The 18,886-nt window shown below is 38.7% G+C and overlaps 1 protein-coding gene across 1 annotated transcript in view; it reads right to left on the bottom strand.

Annotated features, from left to right (window-relative positions):
- The window catches only part of ICA1L (islet cell autoantigen 1 like), a 39,871-nt gene that overhangs the window by 8,020 nt on the left and 12,965 nt on the right, over positions 1-18,886 (bottom strand). Inside the window, 5 exon segments of the mRNA XM_007469177.1 lie at positions 1-4; positions 7-116; positions 3,034-3,108; positions 14,365-14,408; positions 17,669-17,754. The exon segment at positions 1-4 is cut by the window's left edge and continues 156 nt beyond it. Of these exon segments, the coding sequence (XP_007469239.1) occupies positions 1-4; positions 7-116; positions 3,034-3,108; positions 14,365-14,408; positions 17,669-17,754 (319 nt within the window).

Genomic DNA, 18,886 nt, shown 5'->3' with positions numbered 1-18,886 from the left:
GCATTCCTGGGAAAATTCACTAGCACTCCAACAACCAGGACTTAAGAGGCTGTTCAGAAATGAGAATTCCTTCTCAAAATCATCTTCCAATGAATCTACTGGTACATCTTTTGCAACTGTTGAGTGAATATAAAAACAGAATGGTTTTTTTCTTTTTGAGGAAATGAGAGTAGGATATAGGGCAAATCAAGTTTGTTTCATTGTTCTCATACTTTATTAACATAATTTTTAATGGACAATTAAACTGATTAGGAGTTTATGTGAAAATAATTTCTAATTAGGTAGGCTACAGATCAAAATGACCACATTTCACAATGAAAATATTAATAGTTGTGAATATTTATGTATAAAATAATTAAGCAACCATCTATGTAAGACAGAAACAGGAAATGCAAGGAGAAACTGAAACAAATTAAAAATAGGAGACTTTAATATACCACTCTCAGTAAAAAAACAGGCCAAGAGGACAAAAGTAAAGATATAAAAGGTCTAAACAGCATAAAAAAACACGGTAGTTACTTTTGAATATAAGCAAACCCTAATAGAAAATGTACCTTTTTCTCAGGCACACCCTGAAAATTCACAGAAATCAATTATAACTAAGGCACACACACAAATCAGTTTCTTAAAATAGAAATATTACGAACAACATACTCTGATTACAATGCAATAAAATGAGACAACTTTTTTAATGAAACCAGAAAGATAAAAATCTCTTCCACTTGCACATTTTTATACCTTTTATTAAACAATTCTTGGTTGGAAGGGTAATGGAATTTCTGAAAAATGATAAAGAAGACATTTCATATCATAATCCATGGGATATTCAAATAACAACTAACATGAAAAATCATGACCCTAAATATCAATAAAATATTTATCATTAATAAATAAATATTTATTTATCATTATCAATAAAAATGAAAGATAGGGACTTCCAGCATGATAGAATGATGAGGTCTAGGGACCCGCACGTCAGTTTTAAGTAACTGGTGAAAATGATTTTTAAAACAACCATTTAAAGTCTCTGGAAGTTGTTCCCAGGACACACACCAAGCGTAGAAACATTTACTCAAGAAAATCTATTAAAATTTAGAAAGAATGAAAGACTATTGTACTTGAACTAAGAACCACTCTCTTCCACCCACTTCAATTCAGCCAGATGAAAATTCGCTCTAGCCTGGTGGGAGTGGGGGAGTAGGAGAAGGATTAATTGCAAACAAGCATGAGAGAATTTGCGGGGTAATGGGAATAGTCTAATAGTCAATTGTGATGGTTGCACAACTCTATAAATTTACTAAAAGTCACTGAATTTTATACTTACAACGGGTGAATTTTATGGTACTTAAATTATACCTTGATAAAGCTGTTAAAAAATCAAGAGATTTTGTACAACTCTATGTAAATAAATTAGAAAACCTAGACAAAATGAATAATTTCTGAGAAAAATATAATTTACTAAAATTGGTCCCAGTATAGATAGAAAGCTTAAACAGATCAATTTCTATAGAGAGGAAAACACAAAAAATCACAGGCCTAGATGTTTTCACAGGGCACAGATGCTGAAAAACCTGTTGGCAAAATTCAACAATCATTCCTAATAAAAACTCTTGAGAAGACAGGAATGTATGGATACTTAACACTGTAAAATATATACCTCAGTCCAAAAGCTAGTGGCTTAATTAATTCAGAAACAGTACAGGCATTGACACTAAGATCAGGAACAATACTATTTCACATTGTTCTGGTGGTAGTAACCAATGCAATTAAACAAAAGAAATTAATTACAGTCACAAGAATTGATAAAGAAAAAACAGGACTATCTCTATTTGCAGAAGACATGATGGTATACCTGGAATGTTCCAGAAAACCAATGATAAAACTAACTCAAACTATAAGCAAGTTCAGCAAGGTAGGAGGATATATGGTTAACATGCAAAAATTGTATCAATACACAAAATAATAACCAGTTAAAAGATAAAATGGAAATAAAATGTCATTTATAACGGCAATAAAAGAAATAAAATACTCAGAAATAAACTTAAGAAATATTCAAAACCTATAAGAAAAAACTATATCTGAAAGATAGACAAGTACACTTTAATAGAAAGATGCCCTTTGTTTCTGCTTAGGATGTCTTGACATCAGCAAGTTGTCAGTTTTCATATTTAATGTGATCACAATAAAAGTATCAATGAGTTTTTTTATGCAGCTGGACAGTCTGATATAAAATTCATATTGAAAAATAAACATGCAAGAATAGTTAAGAAAATAATGAAACGAAGAGGAAGATACTAGTCCCACCAGATACAAAAACACAAAAAACAGTTTCTATGAAAGTCCAGAAATAGACTCAAATACATATAGAAATCTAGCATATGATTGGAAGTTATCTCAAATTACTGGGGCAAACATGGCATTTAAAAAAATAATATAAAGGATAGCCATTTGCAAAAATATAACATTTAATCCATTGTTAACACCATATGCATGAATAAACTCCAAATGAATTGGAGACCTAAATATAAAAAATAAAACTATACAAATATTAGAAGAAAACATAAACGAACTCCTCTAACCTGGGTTTTGCATATGACAAAAACCAGATCTAATAAAATAAAAGATTAATAAATTTGACTACATAAAATGTTTAAAATTTTTTCATGGCAAGAAGCAACTATAGGAAAAGTCGAAAGACAAACTAGGAGAAAATGTTTGCAATGCTTGGCAGACACATTCAAGGTAGTATTTACTGAGTGCCTACATTGCTGGATGGTAGAGACACATGAGATAGTAAGATAAACACAGTGCCACATGTCCTCACAGTTACAGAGATACATTCCACAGGGCCGAAACATACAGAATAAGCAATTATTTAATTTCCATTGCCATGTGCTACAAAGTAGAAGTATAGGATTGCATTCCTGTGTAGAGACCTATACAGATTTTCATGTTATGGAAATAAATATTAAATAAAAACTAAAGAATTTTAAGTAATAAATTATCCATATATATAGTGAAATTATAATTTACCATTTTCAGAGTTAGAAAACTGAGGTGCTCCAAATTCTCTTATTCCAGAATGTTTTTCCTTGTGATCTTCAGTTGCTGAAACAAAAGCACATAAAAGATAGCTGAACAAGAAGAAATTTAGCATGCCTATTTACTATTTTTTTTTTTTTTTTTTTTTTTTATTTTGACACATGACATATTCTCAGTAAATATTTTCTGACTAAAAGAATTTTAAGAATCTGCAATCCAAACACTTTTAGGGTAACTTAGCCGCTCTGTGGCATGTGGGATCTTCCCAGACCGGGGCACGAGCCCGTGTCCCCGGCAGCGGCAGGCAGACCCTCAACCACTGCACCGCCAGGGAAGCCCCCCTACTATAGTATTTTATGATAATGTGACCAAACTGTTCAATTGACCACATCAGATTATAATACATATATCTAAAAATTTAAAGAACCATATATAAAAACCACATATGTATATATATAACACTATATATATATATATATATATATATATATATATATATATATATATATATACACAAATAAATTTGTAATACCCACAGGTATTCAGGTCCTCTGTTATATCTATGCCCTCTTGTTAAAAGTTTTCATATTCCGGGCTTCCCTGGTGGCGCAGTGGTTGAGAGTCCGCCTGCCGATGCAGGGGACACGGGTTCGCACCCCGATCCAAGAAGATCCCACATGCCATGGAGCAGCTGGGCCCATGAGCCATGGCCGCTGAGCCTGCGCTCCGCAACGGGAGAGGCCACAACAGTGAGAGGCCCGCATACCGCAAAAAAAAAAAAAAAAAAAAAAAAAGTTTTCATATTCCATGTAAATTGGTGAAGTGGCTATGGAAAACAATATGGAGGTTCCTCAAAAAATTCAAAAATACAACTACCATATAATCCAACAATGCCACTTCTGGGTATTTATCCAAAAATCATGAAAACACTATTTCAAAAAGTTAAATGCACCCCCATGTTCATTGCAGCATTATTTACAATAGTCAAGATATGGAAACAACCTAAGTGTCCATCGATGGGTGAATGGATAAAGAAAATGTGGTTCATATATACAATAGAATATTATTCAGCCATAAAAAAATGAATGATATCTTACCATCTGCAATGACATGGATGGACTTTGAAGGCATTATGCTAAGTGAAATAAGTCAGAGAAAGACGAATACTGTACCATCTCACTTATGTGTGGTATCTAAAGAACAAACAAAACCCGAGCTCACAGATGTAGTGAACAGGGCTGGAGGCCAGAGGCAGAGGCAGGGGTGGAGGCAAAATGAGCGGAGGGAGTCAAAAGGCACAAAACTTCCAAATAAATAAGTCATAACGATGTAATGTACAGCATGTCGACTATAGTTAATACTGTAGCGCATATGTGAAAGTTGCTAAGACAGTAAATCTTAAAAGTTTTCACCACAAGAAAAAATTTGTAACTGTGTATGAGGATGGATGTTAACTAGACTTACTGTGGTGATCATTTTGCAGTGTATACATATAGTCAATCATCATGTTGTACACCTGAAACTAACACAATGTTATATGTCAATTATACCTCAATTAAATAGTTTTTCACATTCCAAAGCCCATTCCTTCCCTGGTGGATTTGTTCTCATTCTACAGTCTCCGAAAGGCCATTTTATACAGCTGACCCTAACAATAAGGGTTTGAATTGCACAGGTCCACTTATATGTGGATTTTTTCAATAAATACACTGGAAAAAGTTTTGGAGATTTGTGACAATTTGAAAAAACTCACAGAAGAACCTCACAGTCAAGAAATATCAAAATCATTAAGGAAAAGTTAGGTATGTCATGAATGCATAAAATATATGTACATACTAGTCTATTTTTATCATTTACTACCATATAAAAAGTTAAAATTTATCAAAACTTATGCACACAAACATTGATATGGCACAGTTTGCAACTGAGAGAAATGTAAACAAACGTAAAGATGCAGTAATTAAATCATAACTGCATAAAATTAACTGTAGTAATTTCATAGCCACCTCCAGTTGCTACTGCAGTGAGTTCAAGTGTTGGGAGTATCAGCTTAAAATGCCATGTGACACTAATCATCGCCACACGACCATTTCCTTTCTCCAATAAATTGTGTATCACAGTAAAAACTGATCTCTCAAGTCTTGCGTATTTTTCATGTTTACGGTAATACTGTAAACTCTGAATAACACCACGTGGACCCATAGGAAGTGCCACTAGTGATGCTGGAAGTGCTTCCAAGAAGCACAGAAAATTACAAGAAAATGTTGAAATGCTTGGTATGTATCATAGATTGAGGTATGCAGCTGCAGTTGCCCATTTCAAGATAAATGAATCCAGGGTAAGGACCACTGTAAAAAAAACAAAAGGAAATTCAGGAAGCCATCACTGCAGCTGTGCCAGCAGGTGCAAAAACCTCACATATTTGGTAAAGTACCTTTTTCTCTCGTATTAAAAATGCAGTTTTGGACTTCCCTGGTGGCGCAGTGGTTGAGAGTCCGCCTGCCGATGCAGGGGACACGGGTTCGTGCCCCAGTCTGGGAAGACCCCACATGCCGAGGAGCGGCTGGGCCCGTGAGCCACGGCTGCTGAGACTGCGCATCCAGAGCCTGTGCTCCGCAACGGGAGAGGCCACAATAGTGAGAGGCCCACGTACCGCAAAAAAATAAATAAATAAATGTGGGTGCAGGTTTGCTATAAGAAAGGCGTACCTATAGACTAATACAATTTGAGAAAAAGCAAAGTCATTATATGACAATCTAAAGCAAAAGGAAGGTGATGGATCTAATGCTGGAGAATTCAATGACAGTAAAGGATGGTTTGATAATTTTAAAAAGGGGTTTGGCTTAAGAAAGGTCAAGATAACAGGAGAAACTGTGTTGAAAAAGATACAGCAGACGAGTTCCCAGATGACATTAAGAAAATCATTGATATGAAAGGATATCTGCCTAAACAGGTTTTTAATACAGACAAAACTGTCCTATTCTGGCAAAAAAATGCCACTAGGGACATTTATTAGTAAGGAAGAGGAGTGAGCACCAGGATTTAAGGCAGGAACGGATAGGCTAACTCTTCTGTTTTGTGCAAATGCAGTCAGATGCATGATCAGGACTGCCCTCATCTATAAAGCTGCTAACCCCCAAGCCTTGAAGGGAAAAGGTAAACACCAGCTGCCAGTCTTCTGGCTGTACAACAAGAAGGACTGGACCATGAAAACCCTTTTTCTGAATCAGTTTCACTGATGCTTTGTCCCTGAAGTCAGGAAGTTCCTTGCCAGGAAGAGACTGACTTCTAAAGTTCTTTTGAAATTGGACAATGCCCCTGGCCATCCACAGCCCCAGAGTTAACACCGAAAGCATCCAAACAGTCTAGCAGTTACACTAGGCTACAATAATGCAATCATATTGCTGCTTCTTTGTTAGAGACGCATGAATTGTTACACCTGTAAATGAATATGAATCTCTTTTTCACATTTTTTATTTTTGATGTCTAGTGTCAGTAATACATATAATATCTACAGTGTTTTATATGATGTAAGACAATATTGATGTAGGTACTGATAGATGACTCATCTTGTAAACAATGTAAATGTACAGTATTCATAAATACAGCACAGTACTGTAAAGGTATTTTATCTTCCTTATAATTTTTTTTTTAATTTTAATTTATTTTTGGCTGCATTGGGTCTTCATTGCTGCTTGTGGGCTTTCTCTAGTGGCAGCGAGCGGGGGCTACTCTTTGTTGTGGTGTACGGGCTTCTCATTGCGGTGGCTTCTCTTGTTATGGAGCACGGGCTCTAGGTGCGCAGGCTTCAGTAGTTGCAGTATGAGGGCTCAGTAGTTGTGGCACATGGGCTTAGTTGCTCCATGGCATCTTCCTGGACCAGGGCTCGAACCCGTGTCCCCTGCATTGGCGGCAGATTCTTAACCACTGCTCCACCAGGGAAGTCTCTACCTTATAATTTTCTTAATAACTTTCTGTTTTCTCTAGCTTTATTGTAAGAATACAGTATACAATACATATACAAAATATGTGTTAATTGATTGTTATCAGTGAGGATTCCATTCAACAGTAGGCTATTAGTAGCTAAATTTTGGCAGAGTCAAAAGTTACATGTGGGTTTTCGACTGCACGGGGGCCAGAGGATAGGGGTGGGGAGGCGGTTGGAGTCCCTAACCCCTACGTTGTTCAAGGGTGAACTATATTTTGTTCTGCCTGCTCTCCACGTCTCTGACACAACAGATATTCTTATTTATTTATGGCTGTGTTGGGTCTTCGTTGCTGCGCGGCGAGCGGGGGCTACTGTTCATTGCGGTGCGTGGGCTTCTCATTGCAGTGGCTTCTCTTGTTGTGGAGCACGGGCTCTAGGCGCACGGGCTTTAGTTGCGGCACGCAGACTCAGTAGTTGTGGCTCACGGGCTCTAGAACACAGGCTCAGTAGTTGTGGCACACGAGCTTAGTTGCTCCGCGGCATGTGGGATCTTCCCGGACCAGGGAATGAACCCATGTCCCCTGCACTGGCAGGCGGATCCTCAACCACTGCGCTACCGGGGAAGCCCCAGGTATTCATTTTATGTTGAATGAATGAATAAATGATTGGATATGTTGTGCTTTTTTTTCAAATCCGTGATAATTTACTACATAGCAACAGAAAACAAATACACTGAACAATACATTATTACTTGAGGTTATTCCTTGAGGATTATAATTTTTCAAGTTAATAACACATGTGTAATATTCCCCATGCTGCCTTCTACTGGTTTATTTGCTCATGTCTGTATCTGACTCAGGATTTCCTGGTGGAGGAGTGGAGCTGGTCATCTCTGTTCTCCCTGGGCCTAGCACAGGCCCTGGACAGTTGCTCTAAGATGAGCTGACACTTGGCAAAACTGTGAAGTTGATGCAATTTTTGTGCCAAACTTCCATATCCTATACTGCATGGTTTGGGGACCTGGAAACTAGTAACAGCTAATGTGGTTACAGAGCTTACTGAGTGCCTGGCGCTTTTCTCAGGGCTTGGTGCACGTTAACCATGGTGATCCTCATAAAAACCCTGCCGGATGCCACCATACCACGGCATCCCCACCTCGCAGATGAGGCACTAGTAAGGCAAGAAGTCGAGTAACTTGCTCAAGGTCACACAATTAATTGACGGTGGAGCTCAGGTTCAAACCAGACAGCCTGGCTCAAATCTGTGTTCCTAACAGGGTATGTTGAACTTTTAATTCAAAGGCTGCTTTATTCTCCTAAGAGCTGTGCATAGCTGTGAGCAGCATCTCCACATTTCTCATTTACAGTAGTGATTTCATATGAAGGGAAAGATCAAACACATGTACTTAAAAGACAGCATATTTTTTTAAATGTTTAATGTTTAACATTAAAAAATCAAACATACAAACAAAAAACCCATAGGCAAACTTTTTTTAAAAAATTATCTCTAAGTTTTGGGCCTATATTGAGATAAATTATGCCCTATTACTACACTAGGAGCCAGTTTCTTAGAGTCTGTTTCCCACACCTCTACCTAATTTGCAACCCAGTATAGTCAGAGACCAAAAAAAAAAAAAAAAAAAAAAAAATCCAAGATAGGGAATTCCCTGGTGGACCAGGAGTTAGGACTTGGCATTTTCACTGCTGGGGCCAGGGTTTGATGCCTGGTTGGGGAACTAAGATTCCTCATGCCATGCAGTGTGGGAAAAAAAAAAAAAATGACACACACAAAAAAAATCCAAGATTTTTACATCTTCAACTATTATTAGGATCTTTTTTTTTTTTTTTTTTTTTGCGGTATGTGGGCCTCTCACTGTTGTGGCCTCTCCTGTTGTGGAGCACAGGCTCCGGACACGCAGGCTCAGCGGCCATGGCTCACGGGCCCAGCCGCTCCACTGCATGGGGGATCCTCCCGGACTGGGGCACAAACCCGCGTCCCCTGCATCGGCAGGCAGACTCTCAACCACTGCGCCACCAGGGAAGCCCCAGGACCATTTTTCATTAAAAAAAAATTTATTGCAATATAGTTGATGTACAATATTATATGTTACAAGTGTACAACATAGTGGTTCATAATTTTTAGTTATGCTCCATTTATAATTATTATAAAATGTTGACTATATTCCCTGTGTTGTACAATATATACTTGTAGCTTATTTATGTAATACACAGTAGTTTGTACCTCCTAATCCCTTAGCCCTATTTTTCCCCTCCCCTCCTCCTTCTCCCCACTGGTAACTACTAATTGGTTCTCTATATCTGTGTGCCTGGGTTTTTTTTGTTATGTTCACTAGTGTATTGTATTTTTTTAGATTCCACATATAAGTGACATCATACAGTATTTGTCTTTCTCTGACTTACTTCACTTAGCAGAATACCCTCTAAGTCCATCCATGTTGTTGCAAATGGCAAAATTTCATTCTTTTTTATGACTGAGTACATATACACTACATCTTTATCCATTCATCTATTGATGGACATTTAGGTTGCTTCCACATCTTGGCAATTGCAAGTAATGCTGCTATGAACATTGAAATGCATGTATCTTTTTGAATAACTGTTTTGGGGGTTTTTTTGCATATATACCCAGGAGTGGAATTGCTGGGTCATATGGCAGTCTTATTTTTAGTTTTTGGAGAAACCTCTATACGTTTTTCCACAGTGGCTGCACCAATTTACATTCCCACCAGCAGTGTACGAGGGTTCCCTTTTCTCCATATTCTCACCAACATTTGTTATTTGTGGTCTTTTTGATGATAGCCATTCTGACAGGTGTGAGGTGATATCTCATTATAGTTTTTATTTGCATTTTTCTGATGATCAACAATGCTGAGCATATTTTCATGTTCCTATTGGCCAACTGTATGTCTTCTTCGGAAAGATGTCTATTCAGGTCTTCTGCCCATTTTTAAATTAGGTTGTTTTTTTTGATGTTGAGTTGTATGAGCTGTTTATGTATTCTGGATAACAACCCCTTATCGGTCATATCATTTGCAAATTTTTTCTCCTATTGCATAAGTTGCCTTTTCATTTTGTTGATGGTTTCCTTTGCTGTGAAAAAGTTTTTAAGTTTGATTAGGTCCCACGCGTTTATTTTTGCTTTTATTTCCCTTGCTTTAGGAGATGAATCCAAAAAAATATTGCTATGATTTATGTCAAAGAGTGTTCTGCATATGTTTTCCTCTAGGACTTCTATGGTTTCCAGCCTTACATTTAGGTCTTCAATCCATTTCGAGTTTATTTTTGCCATTGGCAGCAATGTGGATGCACTTGGAGGGTATTATGCTAAGTGAAATAAGTCAGACAGAGAAAGACAAATACTATGATGTCACTTATATGTGGAATCTAAAAAATACAACAAACTAGTGAACATAACAAAAAAACCCAGGCACACTGATATAGAGAACCAACTAGTAGTTACCAGTAGGGAGAAGGAAGAGGGAAGTGCAAGTTTGGGGTATGAGGTTAAAAGGTACAAACTATTACATATAAAATAAGCTATAAGGATATATTGAATAACACAGAGAATATAGCCTATATATATATATATATATTTTTTTTTTTTTTTTGCCAATATTTTACAATAACTGGTGGGTTGGCCAAAAAGTTCGTTTGGGTTTTTCCGTAAGATGTTATGGAAAAACCCAAAATAACTTTTTGGCCAATCCAATATAAATGGAGCATAACCTTTAAAAATTGTGAATCACTACGTTGTACACTGTGACATATAATATTGTACATAAACTATACTTCAATAAAAGAAGGGATATAACTGCTGATACAGCAGGCTTTAAAAGACAAAATAATACTATAGAGAGATGGTGAAACTACAACAATGTCCATTATATTTCATTTATGACTGTTAAAAAAAATGTTCTCTACTTAGGTACAGGATTATGCATGCAAAATTAGCTAACCTTGGAATTAGCTAACATAAGTCTGAAGGTGTGTTAGATATACTCATGATTATTATAGCTTCTTAAATAGTTTCTTTTATCAATATGGTCTGTATTTATGTGTATACTTAAAAATACCTATCACATTTATTGGATGCTTACTGTGTGCTATATAGTTGATAAATATATCTAGCCCTAATGTCCTGCAAGGCAGGAGTGTATGACTCATTTTTCAGATAAGAAAAATGAGAGGCATAAATGACTTGTTTTTTAAAAAAGCCAGCATTCAAACCCAGATTTTTCTGGCTCCAAAGCTAGAGTAATTCATATCTATGTTGACTGTACATATAATATATATATATTAAAAAATAAGAACACACACACAAAAAAAGAACACGGATTTAAATATGAGGATAATTTTGAAACAATCATACAACCCTGTGAAATGAATATCCACACTAAAAGCACCTATCTTAGAGAAGACCAGAATTCCCTAAAGAAGATAACTGGACTCTCTAATTAGGTACTGCTTGAAAGCTAACTCATTGCTGAGCATAGCCTCCAGTTCCACCTGACCAGGAAGCCTGGACTGAGACCTGGGGCAGCTGCAGAGCATATCCTATTGCCTGCCCAGGCAGGGAAGCAAGTCAGCAGCCCCACCCAACAGGGGAGCATGGCCTCAGCCCACCTGACCAGGATGCCCTAAAAGGGACCCTGGGGAGCCTCCCAGCCTAGCTCACAGTACTGCCCAGCAGCACACCCCGGTCTATAGCCCTGCCTGGCAGCAGAGCCCAGCCTACGTCCATTCCCAGTTGCTGGGCACATCCTGCAGTCTCACTTAGGCAGGGAGTCCAGTCAATGACACCCCGCAACTGTGGGGTACAGTATGAGGCACCACCCTACCAGGAGGTCTGGCCAGCGACCTTTTGCCCAAAAGCCGAGCACAGCCATAGTCCTGCCCAATTATGAAACTAAGCCTGTGGCTCTGCCTGATCACAAAGTACAGGCTGAGGCTGTGTCAGACTGTGAAGCCCCACCTGCATGCAGAGGCCAGGCAGCAGCAGCATCTGGTGAGGGAGCACAGCCAGTGACCCTGCCTGACTGGAGGTGATTGTAGAGCCCAGCTAGTAACACTGTCTGACCCTAGAGCACAGCACCACCTTACCACAGAGCCCAGCCAGCAGAACTGCTTGAACACAGAGCCCAGCAAGTAGCCTGCCCACCTCCGCCACCTGAGAGCAGGGGCAGCAACTTCACCCAACCAGAGACTGTGACCCATTATAGTTAAACTGTCTAAAGTCAATGACAGAATTTTGAAAGCAGCAAGAGAAAAGTGACTTGTCACATTCAAGGGAAACCCTATAAAACCATAAGCAGATTTCTCTGGAGAAACTTTGCAGGCCAGGAGAGAGTGGGACAATATATCCAAAATATTGGGAAAAAAAAAACTGTTAATGAAGAATACTGTATCAGCAGAGCTGTCCTTCAGAAATGAAGACGTGATAAAGACTTTCTCAAACAAGTTGAGAAAGTTCATTACCACTAGACCTGCCTTACAAGAAATGCTAAAGGGCACTTTACAAGCTGAAATAAAAGGATGCAAATTAACCTTGTAAAAATGCATGAATGTGTACAACTCATCAGTAAAGGTAAATATATAGTCATAGTCAGATTGTGTAATATTGTAACAGTGGTGCATAAATCACTTTCAATTCCAGTTTAAAAATTAAAAAACAAACATATTAAAAATAACTATAGTGGGCTTCCCTGGTGGTGCAGTGGTTGAGAGTCCGCCTGCCGATGCAGGGGACACGGGTTCGTGCCCCGGTCTGGGAAGATCCCACATGCCGCAGAGTGGCTGGGCCCGTGAGCCATGGCCGCTGGGCCTGCGCATCTGGAGCCTGTGCTCCGCAACGGGAGAGGCCACAACAGTGAGAGGCCCGCGTACCGCAAAAAAAAACAACAAAAAACAAACAAACAAAAAAAACTCCTTGACACTGGTCTTGGCAATGATTTTTTTGTTTCTTTGTTTGTTTTTATTTTGCGGTACGCAGGCCTCTCACTGTTGTGGCCTCTCCAGTTGTGGAGCACAGGCTCCGGACGCGCAGGCTCAGCGGCCATGGCTCACAGGCCCAGCCGCTTCGCCGCATGTGGGATCTTCCCAGACCGGGGCACGAACCCGCGTCCCCTGCATCGGCAGGCGGACTCAACCACTGTGCCACCAGGGAAGCCCCGGCAATGATTTTTGGTATATGACACAAAAAGCTCAAGACACAAAAGCAAAAATAAACAAGTGGGACTACATCCAACTAAAAATCTCTGGGAAAAAAAAAAAGATCAAGAAAATGAAAAGGCAATCTACAGAATAGGTAAAATATCTGCACACCATAGATGTGATAAGGGGTTCATATCTAAAATATATAATGCACTCATATAACTCAATATTAAAAAACCAACAATAGTAATCTGATTTTTAAAATAGGCAAAGTAGACATTTTTCCAACCAAAGACATATAAATGGCCAATAGGGACATGAAATGGTGTTCAACAGTACTAATGAAATCAAATACAAATCAAAACCACAATGAAATATCACCTCACGCCTGTTAGAATGGCTGTATAAAAAAGACAGGAGATAAATGCTGGTGGCGACATGGAGAAAAAGGAAGCCTTGTGTACTGTTGGTGGGAATGTCTAAATTGGTATAGCCATTATGAAAAACAGTATGGAGGTTCCTCAAAAAATTAAAAATAGAACTACTATATGATCCACCAATTCCACTTCAGGGTTTATATACAAAGGAAATGAAATCACTATCTCAAAGTGGCATCTGCACCCTCACGTTCATTGCTGTACTGGCTCACTGCTGTTCAAGAGGGCATTATGTTAAGTGAAATAAGTCAGACAGAGGAAGACACTATGATCTCACTTAAATGTGAGATCTAAAAAAGCCGAACTCCTAGAGACAGAGAGTAGACTGGTGGTTGCTAGGGCCTGGGGGATGGGGGAAATGGGGAGATTGGCCAAAGGGTACAACCTTCCAGTTATAAGAAGAGTAAGTTCTGGGGATCTAACATGTAGCATGGTTAAAAACAATTGCTAAGAGAGTAAATCTTAAATGTTCTTATGCCCAAAATAAATATGGTAACTAGGTGAGATGATAGATGTGTTAACTAATCTTATGGTGAAAATCATTCTGCAGTACTAAAATATACCAAATCATCACTGTGCAACTTAAACTTACAGTGTTACATGTCAATTACAGCTCCTCAGTAAAGCTGGGAAAAAAAGGTGAACTCAAATTTGTACAGAAGAGACTTACAAAGGGACTTAACATTTTTTAATTGAATGGATATTAACACAATCCCCAAAGGCTGTAACAAACTGTTTTGACATTTAAACGTGATCATTTCACATTTTAATGAATTTACCATCTTACCTGGTTCACTTCCCAAGCTCACTTCCTCATCTGATAAAACTAACCTAAAGTAAAGACAAAAAAATTCAAAGGTTTTGGTTAAAATACATTTGGGACTCATACTCTACAAACAGTTTTATGTGGCTTAAAAAAATTTTTTTTTAACTGAGCAGACATATAAAATAGTTGTCTGGTAGATCTCCTAAAATCTGTCTGAGACAAATCTTCTCTAGAGCTACACAGACTGTAAAAATCATCCTTCACCTCTTATTCTTTCAATGTATATTTACTGAGTATTGATGAAGCACCAAGCACCGCGTTCAGCATGGTAAACGCTGTGCTAAATACTATACCACAGAGAATATCTGTCACCAACGCCATCAAGTATGAAGTTTAGTTTTCAAGCATTAAAAGGTTTTTTGCTCATCCCACTACTGGGCATATACCCTGAGAAAACCATAATTCAAAAAGAGACATGTACCATAACGTTCACTGCAGCACTATTTACAATAGCCAGGAAATGGAAGCAACCTAAGTGTCCATCGACAGACGAATGGATAAAGAAGATGTGGCACATATATACAATGGAATATTACTCAGCCATAAAAAGAAATGAAATTGAGTTATTTGTAGTGAGGTGGATGGACCTAGAGTCTGTCATACAGAGTGAAGTAAGTCAGAAAGAGAAAAACACATACCATATGCTAATGCATATAGAAGGAATCTAAAAAAAAATGGTACTGATGAACCTAGCAGCAGGGCAGGAATAAAGACGCAGACATAGAGAATGGACTTGAGGACACGGGGGTGGGGAGGGAAGCTGGGGAAAAATGAGAATAGCACTGACATATATACCCTACCGAATGTAAAATAGATAGCTAGCGGCAAGCAGCTGTGTAGCACAGGGAGATCAGCTTCCTGCTTTGCAAGACCTAGAGGGGTGGGATAGGGAGGGTGGGAGGGAGGCTCAAGAGGGAGGGGATATGGGGATATATGTACGCGTATGGCTGATTTACTTTGTTGTACAACAGAAACTAACACAGCATTGTGAAGCAATTATACTCCAATAAAGATGTATAAAAAAAAAAGGTTTTGCTCAAGAATACTTGGGAACTAGAGGGAATGAAGAACTGCAGAAAAAATGGAGTACTCTATTTTGAACAACAAAGTGATGTTTACAAAAGAAGGCACATTTGCCTAAAACATTCCGAACCAATACTAATTTTGGAAATTTATATCATCCATCTGGTGTAATAATAAAAAAATGAGATAAAGAAATTGAACCAGATTTAGTTATTATTCCAGGGGTATAACCTCACAACTCTAGTATTGGAGGGTTTTTAAAAATAAGTCTTTAAAGACACTTAAAAAGCAATATAGTACTTATTTGTAAATACTACAAAATAAGCCTACAGAGGAAACAGATACTTTGATTTGGGATGAAATTTCTAACGACAGAATACATAATGGTGTTTTAAACACTTTGAATGGAAGAGAAGGTGAAGTGCTTTGGAATCTGTTAGTTAACTCAAAAGGTAGCTTTCGGACTTCCCTGGTGGCACAGTGGTTGAGAATCCACCTGCCAATGCAGGAGACATGGGTTCGATCCCTGGTCTAGGAAGATCCCACATGCCGAGGAGCAACTAAGCCGGTGCACCACAACTACTGAGCCTGTGCTCTAGAGCCTCCGAGCCACAACTACTGAAGCCCGCATGCCCAAAGCCCGTGCTCCACAACAAGAGAAGCCACCACAATGAGAAGCTCGCACACCGCAACAAAGAGTAGCCCCCGCTTGACGCAGCTAGAGAAAGCCTGTGCACAGCAACGAAGACCCAATGCAGCCAAAAATAAAATAAATAAATAAAATTTTTTTAAAAAGGTAGCTTTCAGGGGGCGGTGGAAAGATGGCGGAGGAGTAAGACGCGGAGATCACCTTCCTCCCCACAAATACACCAGAAATACATCTACATGTGGAACTCCTACAGAACACCTACTGAATGCTGGCAGAAGACCTCAGACCTCCCAAAAGCCGAGTGGATGAAAGGCTCTTGCTGCTCCAGCCAGGAATCAGGACTCTGCCTCTGAGGTGGGAGAGCCAACTTCAGAACACTCGTCAAGAAGAGACCTCCCAGCCCCACATAATATCAAACGGCGATAACCTCCCAGAGATCTCCATCTCAACACCAGCACCCAGCTTCACTAAACGACCAGCAAGCTACAGTGCTGGACAACCTATGCCAACCATATAGCAAGACAGGAACACAACCCCACCCACTAGCAGAGAGGCTGCCTAAAATCATAATAAGTCCACAGACACCCCAAAACACCCCACCAGACGTGGACCTGCCCACTAGAGAGACAAGATCTAGCCTCATACACCACAACACAGCCACTAGTCCCCTCCACCAGGAAGCCTACACAACCCACTGAACCAACCTTAGCCACTGGAGACAGACATCAAAAACAACGGGAGCTACGAACTTGCAGCCTGCAAAAAGGCAGCTTTCATAATGCTGAAGATGTATGAGAAGATTCTGAATAAAACTTTCATAAAATGTGATAACGGAAATATTTACCAATTTAATATACTTAATGTACAATTTTAAATGTCAATGTATAACTAAGTTAATACATTTAATTCATATCTGTACATTTGATTGTGTAATCTATATACTAAAACATTTATATATCCAAGTTAGTAAAAAAAATTTGTATTTCCCCCTAGAGAAAAGGGTGAAATACTTATATTTCAGATCACCTTCCACTCAACAATATATGGTTGTCATTGTTTGGGCCTATTTCTGGGTTCGCTACTAAGTGCAGTCTGGTTAAAATGACAACTGGCAGTTCTGAAAGGAAAACAAAGGTAAGATGTAATTAAAGGGAAGGAAAGAGGCAACATGAAAGATGTGCACAGCAAGAGCCTTCATTTTCAGGTAACCAATCCCAGTCCCATCTGTGTTGTTTTGGAGACAGATTTTCAGTAGCTTCTGTCTCATAGCTGCTGACACCTGTCCCTTTCTTTTCAAGCTGCCCCTTCTGGGATTCACTAGGTAAAGGCTCTTAATACAAGGCTCAGTCTCCCACACTACAGAATTTGGGTTTATCACCCAAACTGTTCTGTATTCCTATCATCAACTTTGCCTACCATGTTAAAAATGGGGGAGGGGGGTGGTAGGTTTCAAAACAAACGTTTAATGTTAATTGGAAAAATGACAGAGAAGTAAGTATTCGGTAAACCAAAGAAGAAGCAACTCTTTCCAAATATATGGTACAATGGTATCCAGGACTTCCATAACATGATCTATAACTTTTGTCTGCTTACTTATTGAGGTTTTCCGGGAGAGAACTGTCTTCTATTCGTTCTTCCTTGCGGTCTTCAGTAAGCTTGACTGGAGTGCCTTGTAGTTGCTAAGGGTAAGAAATTCAATGTTAAGTAGATGCAAAGAATCTGTTTCTCTCTTTGTGCAAACGAAAATGAGAACAAAAATTCTAGAGAACAATATAAAACAGGAAGAGTTTTAAAGTAGAGAGTGTGAGATATGGGAGATGTATGCTGATGTAATTTGACCTGAGCCCTGTGTCCTTTGTATCCTGGCAGCCTGTAGCCACTATGCACACCATGGGCCAGCCACAGGGTTCACCACTCTGTGATATACCAAAGAAAAAGAAGACTTACACTGTGTCGCCAGCCAGTACTGCAACGTTCTAAATACAACTAAAGATTTTCAACTTCAAGTCTGAGCAGAAATTGGATGTTAAATTTCCCTAAATACACAGTATGCTATACAGTAAAGCATTAACATAGAAAAAGTAAAAAACAAAATACATACACAACAAAAAACAAATTCAAGGGTATCTACCAGAAACAGAAGATGCTATGTCAGAACCTGACTTAAAAATCCATACTAAGCCCCTGTAATATACAGTTGCAGGATATGAACCCATCACAGATATCACATCCAACTTAGGCACACTCAACATTTTCAAGCTCTACTGAAAATAAAGCAGAATGATAAGTTCAAAGGTTCTGAAACCTAGCTTACCAGAACTGAAGAAATGATTAACACAGTGCATCTCTGCTGGATAAGCCATATGCACAGAAGGTTGACAGGAAGGGTACATTTTCACGTAGGTGTTACAGAAAGAGCTGACCTAATACGGTAGTCTCTTCAGAGGCAACCACATATACATAATGACCAAAACTGGCATAATTTTTGTATCATGAATCACATCTATGACATGAGTGTAAAAGTAAAGCAAGGAGATCCTTCTTTAACTCCTAAAGTTGTCAGGTGGGTAATGTGGTCACTTTTGAAAACACATTACCACTTTCCATCACTTGTTCCTCTTAAGTTTTTCCTTTCCATAACCTTTTCTCTCTTTTGTATTTTAATTTTCTTTTCACTTTCTCTTTCTTTTATTCCCCTTTCCCCCCACCCTAGAAATATCTTGAGCCCACCAGCAGTATTTCCATGTATTTGTTTAGTGCTGCTGGTAGAATCTGGAATCAGGGAACTTCAGAAAAATGGCTGAAAGAGTG

This window comes from Lipotes vexillifer, unplaced genomic scaffold, assembly GCF_000442215.2.
Source record: "Lipotes vexillifer unplaced genomic scaffold, Lipotes_vexillifer_v1.1 scaffold259, whole genome shotgun sequence".
NCBI classification, from domain to species: Eukaryota; Metazoa; Chordata; class Mammalia; order Artiodactyla; family Lipotidae; genus Lipotes; species Lipotes vexillifer.
The sequence above is the reverse complement of the archived record's forward strand: the minus strand, read 5'-3'. Positions and strand labels throughout refer to the sequence as shown.